Source organism: Microtus oregoni, unplaced genomic scaffold (genome assembly GCF_018167655.1).
Source record: "Microtus oregoni isolate MIOR12 unplaced genomic scaffold, Mior012 000028F_ref0000031, whole genome shotgun sequence".
NCBI classification, from domain to species: Eukaryota; Metazoa; Chordata; class Mammalia; order Rodentia; family Cricetidae; genus Microtus; species Microtus oregoni.
The window spans coordinates 7,261,508-7,276,264 of record NW_024543087.1 but is presented as its reverse complement, the minus strand read 5'-3'; the positions used below and the strand labels follow the sequence as shown (position 1 = coordinate 7,276,264).

General features: G+C 45.4%; 1 protein-coding gene across 13 annotated transcripts in view; it reads right to left on the bottom strand.

The window, feature by feature from the left end:
- Rbms3 (RNA binding motif single stranded interacting protein 3) overlaps window positions 1-14,757 on the bottom strand; it is a 1,319,552-nt gene that overhangs the window by 669,068 nt on the left and 635,727 nt on the right. For 5 of the 13 annotated variants that reach the window (XM_041676988.1, XM_041676990.1, XM_041676989.1 and 2 more), the window contains exon 1: window positions 7,917-8,519. The exons of the other annotated variants lie outside the window; for them this stretch is intronic. In XM_041676988.1, the coding sequence (XP_041532922.1) occupies window positions 7,917-7,991 (75 nt within the window). In that variant the 5' untranslated portion in view covers window positions 7,992-8,519. Of the gene's footprint in view, window positions 1-7,916; window positions 8,520-14,757 lie in introns of those variants that run through there. 13 annotated transcript variants of the gene reach the window in all.

Below are 14,757 nucleotides of genomic sequence, written 5' to 3'. Positions count from 1 at the left end.
GGCAAATTATTTAAAATGGGTCATTATATAATATTTCATCTCATTAATTCAGCTTAGTAGGGTTTGGAAGAAAGAAGAATGGTCTCCAACAAGAAAATAAAAGCAAGACTCAACCGTCTCCAAAGAGAATTCTCAAGTGTTAACCATTGGGTTGATACGTCTTGAGGTGTCACTGTTTCCCCCCATAATATCACGTTCTAAGTAACTGTAGTATTTTGTCTTCATTTCCAAGGTTCCTTCCCATTCTTAGGCTCAGGAATTTGCACATTTTGCAAAGCCCATTCAAAATATAATTCCATCTATCAATGGTGGTTTCTGCATTCACATTAACTCCCACATCCATTCACAAAATAAAGAGAATTTAGTATTTTCACACAGCAGTCTGGCCTTGTGCATACCCATGTGTGCCTCCACCACCTATGGAGAGGAAGCTATGGGGACGGGAGGCATCACACTCACTGCTGAAGCTTGGATAAGCACCAAACGAATCCACTCAGACAACTTCAACCACCACAGGAAAACCTGCTGTAGGAACGACTAAATGACGCCTGTCATTTTGTCCCTTCCCTCTCTACTCACTCCCGAGGGATGGATGTGTTCCTCTCAGTATACGGGATTCAGATGAGAAGGGCGCAGTGACAGTTACCAAACCCGCAGAGTCCGCAAAGCAGCATTTAACTGCTTTATAGAAAGCATCAAAGTACCAAGCAAAAACTCATGAAAAGCACCAAACACAGGTCACCTTCCAATGCCACAGAACAGCAAAGACCAAAGAAGACCCAGCTGTCTCCAAAGAGGATCCCCAAATGTTGTATCAGGCAGGGGTCAGAGTGAATGAAACTGATGAACAAACCAAGGCCCCAGAAAACAGAGCAGAGAATGACCCAATGAGAAACAGGAACTGCATCCGTCTTCTTCATATTCGCTGTCTCGAGGAGAATGCCATATCAAACTGCAAAGCTACAGTCATATATCTGACCCCAAATAGTATGTATTTAATGAGTAACAAACATGATGGAAAATAAGGGAAAAAATTCAGTGTGTACAAATTCTCTACCAATGTCAACTTGAAAGCAAACCTAAAAGGAAACATAAGCCAGCTCACCAGTGCCAACACGTCTTATTTTCCTTCTAGTTTTGATGTCTAAAATCTGAAATCTGAAACTAAGTAGCCAATTCTATAGACATTTTCAAGGCCCTGAAAACAATCACTAACTAACAATACATCTAACTTTTACCTATTATAGTTTATGGCGTATTAAATAGTATATATTATAGGTAAGTTTATTTTTATCATTACTATTCATGTGTGTGGGCATGCCCTTGTGTATGTGTTTTGTGTGTGTATTTCATGTATGAGACTTCAGGGCTGTGACCATGGACGTCAGGAGACAATCTTGGCTCCCCATTCTCACCTCCCACCTCTCTTGAGACTGGTCTCTCTTTGCCACAGCATTGGTTAGACTAGCAAGCTTCTGGAGAATCTCTTGTCTCCACCTCTCACCTTCCCCCCAACCCCTTAGGAACACTGGGTTCACAGACACTTGGTCCTGACTCCCACCTTTCCGTGGGTTATGGGATTTGAACATGGATAATCAGGTTTGGACAGCAAGTGTCTTGCCCACTGAGCCATCTCCCCAGCCTTCCTGTTAGTGTTATTTATTCTATAGGGCTACAATCTCTAATGACTAACTTTACCTCCCAAAGACTATAGAGAACCCATAGAACCCAGACTCGTCTTTACAACACCAGTACTAGAGAAACAGGGGCCTGTGTGTCGTTTTCTAATTTTTAGCATCATCAATGGGAATGTCACAGTCTACAAAGCCATCTCTTGTTATTTCCCATTATCTTTCAAAGCAAACACAGTTTCCCATCTTGGTATCTCTAAATTGTTGAACATTATGATAGGCCAATGTTTTCTTTAGAGGTAAATCCCATGAAGGTTTTCTGATAAGATTTCCAAAGATTAAAGTAGACAAGAAAAATGTAAGCAGAAAGATATGTAAAGATTATTTATAATATCGAGAAAGAACGTGAAGTTCGCCTTTGCTTTTGAATTTGTGTTTTGAGAGTCATTCTTAGCTTTCCTTTTACATAGCTGTCAGCCCCATTAAATAGGTTTGTGTCTTCCAATTAAATGTCCCTCACTAGAGCATACACATGCATATTTTTTAAACAATTGTTAGCAACCATCTGTTTTCACTTCCAGAAAATATATACTTTTAAAGCACAGCCAAAACAGTTCAATGTTTTCCCACTACTACAAAAATAGTAACACACATCCTGAAGACACGTCCCTGCCCGTGGACGTCGTCCCTGTGGCTCTCCCCTCTGCCCCATCTGCGCTCCTGCTTGCAGCAGCTATAGCATAAAAACGTCTCTTCTCACATGCTTTGGATATTACACTAGTTAATCACATACAGCTGTGGTGTGTGAGACTGTTACAAAACAATTTCAGCGTGGTACTTGGAGCCAATTGTGGACAAACATCCACCATTTACTCTGAATAAAAAGTTTGACACTAAAAAAAAAAATGTTTCTTTTCAAAGGAAAGACCGATGTTTTCCAGATCTGGCAGGAACATCATCGTGGGTGAACCTTTGTCTCCTTCTCTGACAAAAGACTGGTAATACCAAGAGCGATTTGTGAAAAATCACATTAGTGCAAAGATGAAGCCTCCAAGAGTCCCTGAAGCCAGAAAGACCCTGGATGAACCTGCGACCCCTTTTCCTCTTTTGTGTCTCTCTCTGCAAAGTGTCCCTGTCCCCAGCTCCCAAACAGCTTATTCGCTTGTGTGAAAAAATTTCCTATTGTATAATTCTGTAATTTCTTCCATAAATGGAGAGAAAATGAAAGGAAACTGCTCCAGAAAGGACTGTGAAAGAAATATAGATGCTGCTCACTTTAAGTTCTGAATTTAGAGAAAAAAATAAGAACTTTCTGGACAATTTGGGGAGACATTTTTAGGGGATCAGAGCACATTCTAGAAAAGACAGCAAAACCTGCAGCAGGCTGCACACACCCCCACTGAGTCTACGGACCTGCAGCAGCGAGAACCGAAGGGAGACAGCAATTCCTTCTAGCTGGAGTTTTTCCTCTTATTTAAAACAAATTAAAATTCTGTACACTTGAAAATCAGCCAAACATATCCTCATGTTCTCCTACAGGCACCCCTGGCCCAAGCAAAGGAAAATACTTGGAACTGTACGTAAAATTGTGCAAATAATCCAAGGCTGCAAGTTTGTTTGTTGTTTTTGTTTTTGCTTTTTGGGTAGTTGTTGTTTTAAGAAAACAAGTTTTGTGCGTTTCAAGTTTTCAAAGGAAACCAGAACTTGGGAGTTTTCAGACAGTTTTCAACCAACTGGCAGGTTCCCAAGTCCAGCTATCAGTGCAAAGCCCAGGCAGGAAGTTCTAAGAAATCCCAGCCTCCCTCCCTCCTGCAGGATTGCCTTCCTCTGCCTGCCTGACAACTGGGTGAGCCGTGATTTTGCTTTTGAAGGATCCGGATGTCCACAGTTTTTAAAATGCTCTATCCTCCAGAAGCTCCCTTTTCTTTGTCCGCTCCTCATCCCTCGTGTTCTCAAGCATATGATCTCTCTATGACCAACAGCACCCCAGCTAGACTCTTAGCGGGAGGCTTCAGGCTGGGCTGCAAACCGTGGTGGTTCAAGCTAAATTCAGGGCACAGTGGGTGAGACTCGGCCCTCATACCTGATCCTGCTTCAATAAGGCTCAGGATGTCATCTGAATGGCACTAGCTAGAGGAACCCAGGAAGGACCTCTTAGTTTGAACCCCTCGTCAAGAGTTTTACTGACCAGAGAGGGGGACACTGTTCTGATTGCTGGGCTGGTAGAGGAAGTCTGTGAACCAGGAAGGTTATGTAAAAGCAAGAATGGAGACACTTGCTGGGGGCTCTTTCTAAAGTTTAAAAAACATGACTAAAGTTTTCCAAATATCTGGTAAGAGAGAAATATCCATTTCTCAACCACGATATCCAGGAATACCAAGCCACCGAGCAGTGAGTAAGCGTGCTGCCCTTCCCTGGCTTTTTCCTTTCAACTACTTTGTTGTCTGTTTGATGCTTTATTGCTGTTTTTCAAGAAATGGTCCTACTCAAAGTGCCTGAAATTCAAGGCAAAATATACCTGGAGTCTCAGAACCCAACACCAACAAGGGGATTTTCTGAAAAATGTGGGGTTGCAAGAGTCAAATGCCATTTTGTATTCCGCCAGTAAGATGATGCACACTTTTCAGCCTTCTCTGCTCTAGACTGTGGATGGGTCTTTCTACCCTTCTCAGCAGCAGAGTGCTTTGAGAAACTTTAAACATCAAGCCACAAGCCACATCACTTGCTTCAGTATTGTAACATGTCACTAAGTTTCTTCATTATGCCATGACAAAAAGCAATGCCCCTCCTTGAGACCGTCTTCTGTAGCGAGGAGAAAAAGCATCAGTCCAACAGAGACCGAGCATCTGAAGACGTGAGCACAGCACAGCACAGCACAGCACTGCATAGCACAGCACAGCACTGCCCAGCACAGCACAGCACAGCACTGCACAGCACAGCACTACATAGCACAGCACTGCACAGCACAGCACAGCACTGCACAGCACAGCACTACATAGCACAGCACAGCACTGCACAGCACAGCACTGCATAGAACTGCACAGCACTGCACAGCACAGTACAGCACTGCACAGCATAGCACAGCACAGCACAGCACTGCACAGCACAGCACAGCACTGCACAACCCAGCACTGCACAGTACAGCACTGCACAGCACAGCACTGCTACAAAGCACAGCCCAGCATTCATGTCATTTAAATACGCGCCATTCTGTGCACATCAGGCTGCTGAATAGTTACTATCTACTACCATTTACGCTACATGCACATTTTGTCTCCTATAAAGCATTTTAAGTCTCTAGAAAATAATTCTGGGAGATGAGAAACAGAAATAGCCTAATTCTATATTTTGTTTTATTAAAGCAAAGAAAAAAGTTAAGTTCTTACATAACGAGAAAGGAGGAGAAAGTGGACCTACCTCTTCCTGCGCTACAATATACATTTGAGGGAACAGAAGACTGGGCTTTAATATTCAGAATATGAACTTCATTCTGTTTTCTCATGAGAAATTAAAAGTTGTGCCTATCATTTCACTATCTAAGTACAAAGCAAGAGCCTGGATTGTTTTTGTTTGTCTTACGTTTTCTGAAAATTATACTAAACAGTGGTTTGGGTTCTTTAAGAATCCCCACAAGGATTCTCCCCCTACACACACACACACAGAGAGAGAGAGAGAGAGAGAGAGAGAGAGAGAGAGAGAGAGAGAGAGAGAGCCTTCTTGTATATCAGGAAGGAAAACCGCTTGATTTTCAGCCGCCTTTTAAGGCCTGATACCCCTGGAGTGATTTTGATCAACCATAGGATTCTGTATCTATGAACATTGTCTCCGTTGGTGGCAACAAGAAACCTCAGTTGCAGTTAGACAGCTGGAGAAGTGGATTTCCGTGGAGTCCATCTAGGCCCATCACATAAACATAAACAGAACGCCCTTCCCTTAACTGATTACGAATTCTACTCGGAGATAGGTATGTGTGAAAAGGGCAAAGATCATGCGGAAGCTGAGCTCATTGCCCTCCACACTCTTGACAGTGCTTCCTTGGATTGGATGAACTCTGTCAAAAAGTCCCCACGTGCTCAAATAGAACCACATGCTGGTAGTTCCTCTGAATCCAACCTTTCACATCTCCAGCTTCCTAGGATGTCATTAACGTCTGTCATTCCATAGGCACTAGAACAATATGTGACAACCGCACCGCCGTGCTGAAGTTGGACAACATAACAGTCAATATTATCACCCCAACAGCCTAAGTCGCTGACCTGACAATCCCTCCTGGCCCTGATCTGATTACCTAAATCTCAGTTTGGGATGCCTAATGGAGCTAACTTCTTAAAAATGTTCCAGATGCCCATGGCTTGGGCTGATTGGAGAGTAACAAGAGTTTAGTCCACAGGGCACTAAAGCCACACAGGATCCCAAAAAGACTTAAAAACCTCTTAGTTTTTCTCCAGGCTCCTTTCTTCCCCGTTCTCTCTCTCTCTCTCTCTCTCTCTCTCTCTCTCTCCCTCCTTCCCTCCCTCCCTCCCTCCCTTCCTCCCTCCCTCCCTCTATCTCCTAGGGTGGCTCACTTGGCAGCCTGAATCTTTAACTCTACACATTATTCCTTACTCCCTAACCTAGTCATAGGTTAGAGGCAATCTAGGAAAAAAACAAAACAAAACAAAAACCCCAACTCTTCCACTCACTTCAGTCAAAAACTTTCTCTTGTGGTTGCACACAGCATTGGAAACCAGAACCAGCACAAAGCATGATTTGGGAAACATTTGGAAAAATTTAGCCCGATGAGTAAAAGGTTTGGAATGCTTGACATTTTTCAGGCAACCCCTGGGCTTATTGTTTTTGCTTCTTTGGGGGAGAAAAACACCTGCAAATATTTTCTTTTTTAAACTTGCCCAAACCATTTCTTTAAGGAAAGTAGCAGGGCAGCATTCTCTACCCAGTTCCCCAAAGAGTTAATACTCAGGACACCAGGAAGGAGGGCTGGTCTAGTTAAGCAGCAGTGGCAGCCCAAACTAAGTGGACACAAAGGCAAAAAAGCAACGTGAGTCGACCTTGGAGGAGCAAAAGCTTAGAGCAATCGAAAAAGGGAAAAAAAAATGGAAAAAGAAACGTCAGCCTTGAAGATGTACTCCTGAGAGACTGTTGTCCAGTTTGATTCTCAAATGGGCATTGTCTGATGAGACCGAATAAATGGGAGATAGCCATAGCATGAATTACCAAGCCCTGGTGGTCATGCCGACAAACCCAGCGACAGCACCCATCGCTCAGACATGCCTTGCTCACTCTTGCATGTGTACTTACTAAGAAGACGGTGGGGGTTAGTTAATGCAATACAAAATCAGACTGTCTGTGTACTTTAGGTGAGTATAGCACAAACATTTTACCCCCCTTTCAAGTCCAATCGAATTGACAAATTGGAGAATTGATTTCTCACCTAACAGTCTTTCATGCGTTAACTGAAGGGTAAGAGTTCAGCGTTGGCACTGCCCTCTGCTCAGTTTTGTGGGCTTGCCTCTGGGCCCCTAACGATCACTTAAGCACATGCTCGGACAAAGCCCAAAGTCTTCAACCAATTCAAGTTCAATTATTATCAGTTACATTCCATGCCTTTTTCAAGACTCCGATGGCAGCTAAAGGGATAGGGGTAGGGTGGGGGTAGGGGGCCAGTCTAAAAGTATAGACCCTGTATCCTAAGCTTCTACATCTTTTAGCACATAGCATCTCAGTCATCCTTCACATAAAACAAAGACAGCCAAAGCAAAAAATATACTCAGAAAACTCTGAGGGACTTTGGTGGGTACCCTGGAACCTCCCCAGGCCCTTCTTCATGCTGTGCTAGGCCATGAAAAGTTTAAGTGCCCCCCCCCGAGTGTTTTCTGTAAGGAAGGGGGGCAAGGGGAGACACCTAAATCTTTGAGATTCGCACACAAAAAACAGCTTACTAGAAAAGCTCCCGAAATCGTATTCGTGTCCCTGAGAATGTCTGCTGGAGCCTCTTTTCTAAAAATCCCAGCTCACCTGCAAAAGACTTTCCCAGCTGACTAGCATTTCTGCTGCTAAATAACAAAAGAACACTCCATTGAAAGTACCCTGTCTTTAACGGGAAAGCCACACTCCAGTTCCCTCTCCCTTCTTCCTCTGGCTTGTTAACTCCATTCCTACTGTTAGTAATTTGAAAGCGGTCAGCAGAGGGGATGGGGGCGAGGGTGAGGGAAGGGTCCACTTGCCATGCCCCCGAGGAGCACCAGACACCACGCTGCCTTCCGAAGCTCGCGGGTCCAGCCATACCTTGGTTTGGAGGTACTGGGGACAGTAGTACGTGTACTGGGGGTACATTTGTGGCTGATCCAGGCGTTTGCCCATGTAGCTGGGATCTTTATCTCCGAGGCAGGAAACTGAATAACAGGGTATAGGATGCCCCAGGCGAGCTTCTTCCTCTTAATCCACTGTTCCCGGCAGTCTGGGTGACTGATGAGGCTTCCAAGACTCCGCTGCTCACTAGTTCCAACACCGTAAGGAATTTAAAACAACTGGAAAACCAAGGCAAAGCAAAACAAAAGAACCAAAAGAAAAGAGAAAAAGAAGAAAAACCAGATGGGGGCTGAGGTTCGCAGAGAAACCCCCAGACAGCTTCCCCAGTTCTTGGCTGCCTGCTTTCTTCCCGGCTGCCCGGTCCAGTCCGGAGGAAGCAGTTTGTTCTCTAACCAGCTTGTCTCCAGTGCTGTCAATCGCAGGCGCTTGTAAAGGCGAAGGAGGAGGGAAAAAAAAAAAAGAAAAAAAATCCTTTAGCACAACTCGGAACCCTTGCAGTACAGCTTTCGGTGTCTCGTGTCTCTTTCCCACCTTGGAAAAAGAAATTGTAATAAAAGGATAAAAGAAACAATGGGCAAAAAGGAAAAAGAAAAGAAAGGAAAAAAACTGGGGGGGGGGACAAAAAGAAAAAGAAAAAAAATAAAGAAAAGAAAAAGAAACCCGTGCAGGCTTAGTTGCTGCTGTCTGGTTCCCAGAGTGACATGGTGTGTTCGGGCTGGCCTTGCCCCTCTCATTCACTTCCCCTCCTTCCAGCCAGTGGGTGGAACCGAGAGAGCCTCTCCAGGGAGCCGCGGACGCAGTCCAGAAGGCTGCAGTATTTCCTCCAAGAGGGAAAAGAAGAAGAAAAAAAAAGAAGAGAGAGAGAGGGAGAGAGAGAAAGGGAGAGAGAGAGAAAGGCTGCTGCTACCCTCTGCTATCTATCTGGAATAGCAGAGTGAGTGGCGCCTGCAGCCGAGCCCCGGGTGGAACCGAACCCAAGCTGCCCTTGCAGTGCCTGGGTGGGGCACGGCCCAGCCCTCCCTGCCCTGCACTGACAGGGGCTCCCAAGCTCCCAAGCTGCCTTCTCCTTTTCAATCGCCAAGTTCCCAGAGGTGAGGCATGGTATTGTTGAACAAAACAAACCCTGCGGGGGGGGGGGGGGGGTGTCCATAGGAAGGAAGGCAAAAATTATATATATATACATATATGTGTGTACATATATATTCTCAGACACACACACATGCCAGCCTTTCCAGTTAAGATGGGGAAAAGTGTGTTCAAGGCTTTTTCACAACCTCTTAACACACTAAACCAACATTTCGCCTTCTAGAGGACACTGAGGATGCTCAAGAGCGGAGAAAAAGTTGCCGTTCTTAGTTGGGTACTTCTGGGGGGAAGCCGTGTCCCACCTCAGCAAGGGGGTGAGCTTAACTCTCAAAAGTGTTTTGTGACTTATCCATCTGCTAAAAAATAAAAATCAAAGCGATCCTTATGTTTATTCACTTATTAGAGAATAAAATCGTCCTCTCCCTCTTTTTTTTTTCTCTCTCTCTGGATGATTTCGTGGGCTTTATAAATATTACAGAAAAAAATGAACAAAAACTCGTAATTACTTGTCAGAGTTCCCCCCCCCCCCGCCAGTAATAATATTCTGACACGTCTATCAGCTGCTACATTATAATACAGACTGTTTCAGAGAAGATATATTTCCTTAAAGGGTCTCTCTGCAAGGCGGCAGCGTGGCTAAAATTAGCTGTGCCAGCTGTGTTTTGCTGGCAGTGCTCACGCATGCCCGGAGCGTGGGCAGCCAGCCTCTGCGCGCCTCCCCATTCCACCAAGTCGGCGGAGCACTCCAGCCGTCCTTTCAGATAAAAGACGCCTAGTACAAAAGCAGTTTTCTCTCAGAGACCAATGGTCAGAATACAATCCCTTACGATGCTACCCCTGTGTAAGCTCGGACGCTCGTGGGGCAACAGCCTGGGCTCCGGGAAGCTGCGCTCTGAAATGTGTGTACCATCAGACAGAAAGATAAGGACACAGAAAAATTGGTGTTCTCTCTCTCTCTCTCTCTCTCTCTCTCTCTCTCTCTCTCTCTCCTTTCTCCCTCCCTCCCCTATTTTTTCTTTTCTTTTCTTTTTTAAGTCAAGCTCTTGGTTACCCCAAGCTGTACTTGAACTTGCTATGAAACAGAACAACTTTCAACTTCTGATCTTCCAGTTCCCCAGCCCTGAGGCATGGATCAGTGTACCAGGTTTGTGTGAGCACTGGCGCTTGAACCCAGGGCCCTGCGCATGCTAGGCAAACACTCTACCAACCAAACAAGCTGTCTCCTGATGTCAAATGTTGGAAGAAAGGAATGCAAGTTGGGGTGCAGGCATAGGGAACCTGAGGGCAATATAATGGAGAAAAATCAAGCCAGCTCCACCCATGTTTTAAAGCAGGGAGATTCTGGGCTTGGTTGTCCCATCCATAAAATGGTGAAAGATATTAGCTGAAGCTGGCATCAATCAAATTGGCACCAATTGCAATTTCTCATGGCCACACCTCCCTGCTCAATGAAGTCTAGAATCTAGAGAAGTTGTCAAGACGCTGTGGATCTCATCAGTCCTTTATTCCTGCTACGGGTTCGATTGTAAAGTCTTCTCTTCACCCTGATGGCCCTTCTCTGAGTCCCACTACACAGCGATTGTTGGTAACGTGATCTCTGAGTTCCCACCTGGTTATCTATCCCTGTCAGATCTTCCTTCCGTGGACATACCCCTGGAAGCAGCTTTCCCTAAACCCTCTCTCCCCAAGGTGCAGTTTGTTCTCCCTGAGAGAGGATTCACCGGCTGCATCCCTCCCGTGACCACGTAAACTCAGAGCAGCAGGTCACATCCTACACAGCCCTAAGAACCAACGTGGAGTTAGACACAGAGGACGTGCCCTGGGCAGGCTTGAAGGAGAAAACATTTTAAATATGATAAACAATTTCCCTCAACTCGTGGCTTGCTTTCGGAGTATTTCATTCTTTTAAAAACATTTGGAAATGATGCTTATGTATGGTGTCTGTGGATGGACGCGTGTGTAGAGGTCAGGACAGGACTTTTGAGAGTTCTCTGCCCTCTAATGTGTGAATCTCTTGGGCTGAACTCAGATGTTCAGATGCAGTGGCAAGCACCCTTAACCACTTGTCAGCCTTATCCTTCACTCGCCATCCTTGGTCAGGCGTTGACATTGGCACAGACACAGGGGTCAAAACAAGGTTCTTTTTTCAGGACACAGATCCCAGTGGAGGAAGTAAGAAATGCATGTGTTCAGAGGCCAGGAGGTTGTGAGGAGACGAAAAGCAAGGAAACAGAGTCACTGGGATTCTACTCGAAAAGGCTCATTAAGAAAATGCTCCTCTGAAGGGAACCTTTAGGTCAAAGTCAGCATCTGATCTAAGTCCTGGCATTTGGTGCCATTGGAGTATTTAGCGTTCAAAGCCTTGAGTGGCAGGCAGTCTACCTATAGTCCAGTCCTGTCTTCTTCCTCTACCGTCTTCATGTACCTCAACTTCTGCACTCATAAAATGTTGCTTGCCACTTTTTATAGTTTGTATGAGGGTCAGCTAAGATAATCACCAAGAGAATTTGGGATACCTTTAATGGGTCATATCTGCGCCATTATCTAATGACTATATCTGGGGAAATTAAGCCAACAGAGGAAACGACCGATGTAGAAAACTTCCAACATCTCGAGACTGTGTTAGTGTCAGCCCCAAGGCTACCATGAAGCAGCAAAGACCCAACCATGAGGCAGGAGAGGGAATCTCCAGCTAAGTCACTGTAGGTTTGGTGTGATGGTCGAGGTGTCAGCACGACAGGGCCTAGAATGACACAGGAGACTATGAACTTCTGGACGCGTCTGAGAAGGATTCTCAAAGCTAGGGTAATTGAGGTGGAAAGACCCAACCTAATGTGGATGTCACCAGGGCACTAGTTTCGTTGTTCCTGGACTGAATAGAAAGGAGAGGGTGAGCCATTCACCTCTCTCTCTGCTTCCTAGATAAGGACACAAAGTGACTGTCAGCCTCATTCTCCGGGCATGATGCCCTGCTGTGATGGGCTGGACCTCAAACCATGAACTAAGCAAACCCTTTCTTTTCGAGTGGTGTCCCCGCACAGCTGTTGTGCTGCAAGGAGAAAAGCCAGAAAAATGCTCACTGAGCACTCAGCCTGGACAACTAAGCTGAAAATGGCCAGCAAGGCAGTGGAAGTGCATGCAGACCTCCTGACCCGAGAGTCAGACACCTTCTGCATGAGGATAGTGTCATCCCCCAGGACCCACCGAGTTCTTTCAGACCCAAGACCGGTAAGAGCAGCACCAAGACCTCCTTCACCAGTTCTGATCAAGGAAATTGGTATTCTCCTATGAACTCCTGGCTCTGGAGATTTTCTGAAGGAAATATTGTCTTATTTACCAACAAAAGGCTAAATAAATAACTCCTCAGTCAAAGCAATAGCCTACTTCTATGTAAGGTTCTCAGCATGGGTCTAGGCTTTCAGCAATTTCTACACAAATTGCTACATTCGGAGACGCTATTCTGTTTCATTGGATTATTGTAATGTTCTGGGCATTGATGGTGATTAGCCTCAGGATCCTCATTGTGCATTTAAGGCTTTCCCTAAGTAATGGGAAGTGGGTTCCTAAGAGCTGTAAAATCCACGTGGTCACTTAGGCACACACACCTCTTAGTTGCTGTAGTAGGCGCAGCCATTCAGGAGGCATGCTCTCCCTACCGGAAATAGTTTCCTAGTGTTTCTGGTCTGCTGAAGTAGCAGGCACTTTCAAATGACAGCGAAGGCAGGAGGCACCTGGGTTGAGCCTCTCTCTTAATCAGGAGCCTGCTGTGCCCTGGCTACTAAGAAACAAAGAATCCCAAGGTAACAAACAGCAGGAGAGGGCATGGGTGCTCCAGGTTTGTGAGCTGTTCAGCCTGGCAGGAGGGAGCCCCACTGAAGAGCTCTGCCTCCTAAAATGGCCTGGCTGTCACAGCAGACACACCATGTACATGTGGAGTGGTAGGGCCCTGAGTGTCAGAGGAGTAAAGAAGACGCCCATGGTCTGTCTTCACCCTATCCCTCGAAAGAAAACCTGGGTTCTCTCACGGAGCGACTTAACTGTTTTTCAGTTATACAGACTGTAGTAGCTAAGTTTCATTGCCAACCTGAGACAGACTTTGGAGTCTGTGTATGTCAGTGGCAGAGTTTCTCAATTAGGTCAATGGGACGGGGTCTAGGGATGAATTGAAGGGAGGTACAGCTAAGGACCAGTATTCCTCTCCCCACCTCTGCTTCCTGACTGTGATGACAATGTGACCAGCTGCTTCGCAATCTTGTCGTAGCGCTGGCCCTCCATGGCGGGCGGTATTCTCAGGTATTCTCAAATCCTGATCTGAAACACTTTCTTCCCTTGAGTTGCTTTTCTCAAGGATTTTGTCAAAGCTGCAAATACACAGACTTGGCCAAAGGGGAAACACAGGAACAGCAGAGAAAAAAGTCAAGGCAAAGGAACTGCTGCTACTCTATCATTGAGAAGAACATTCATGATGTTGAGTTATTATTTTATCAATAAAGATTTGTTTATTTTATTTTATAGCTATCTGTCCCCTTTCCCCTGTGTGTGTGTGTGTGTGTGTGTGTGTGTGTTTTGTAGGGGGATGTGTATGTCAGATGGGTGCAGTGCTCAAAGACGCCAGCAGAGGGCGTCAGATCCCCTGGAACTTGAGTTACAATCAGGTGGTTGTGAGCCACGGTGTAGGAGGTGGGAACTGCAAAGATTCTGTCAGAGTAAGCAGTAACCTGCTGAGCCATTTCCCCACCAATGAACATTACTAATGGCAGCAAAGTTCTTACTAAATAATATAGGACACTGACCTAAATATTATCTACCTGGTCCTCAGATAGACTTCATAACTCCATATCTGCCAAATTTCAGGCGTTCATAAATGATTTTTTTCATATCTGAGGAACAAGTTGAAATACATTACCCAGTACTACTCACATCTGCTCCTACTTTTTTTGAGATGTACACTTTATCACAGTGTTGAGGAACATACCCCAAAGCTCATGCCCACCTCGCGTCTGCTGTTTTTGTGCAATGCCTTCTCTTTTAGCCTCTCTACATTTTCCGCCATCACACCTAATGCACACCCAGATCTCCTTGCTGCTATCGTTACCAAGGCTTGAACTTCCCTGCACCACTGAACATAACACTGTCTGCTGAACAGCAACGGATGCTTATACAGGGAGACCAGTGACTTGCACATAAGCTTCCGGCTGCCAGAGTCTGCTGCTCGTTCCCTGGTGGAGCATTTACAGTGGTGACAGGAAGGACACATCCCGGAAGTCTGGAGACAGCGACTTTGGAAAGCTGCCTGGAATGGCCACTGACTGTTCCTAAACAAACTGCTAAGCAGGTGAGATGGCTCAGCTGGTAAGGGTGCTTGCTGCCAAACCTGACGACCTGGGTTCAATCTCAAGAGCCACGTGGTAGAAAGAGAGAACCACATCCTACAAGCTGTAACTCCCACACACGCATCTTGGTATTACCCTCCCCCCAGCAGACAAATGCGTAGAACACAATCTGAGTCATGGCATACTATTGAAGACTGACAGCTGTTACCAAGGAATATTCCAGGCTACTGTGGTTAATACAGTACCTTTGCATGGTCACATGACTTGAGCACATCTTTTTCTATTCTTCTTTTGTAGACACTTATCCCTTTAATCCCTAAGCTCCATAGGCAGGCAATTCACCTACTTTATTCACTTTATATTACCAACCAGAATAGTTCGTGAGATTTAATACACAT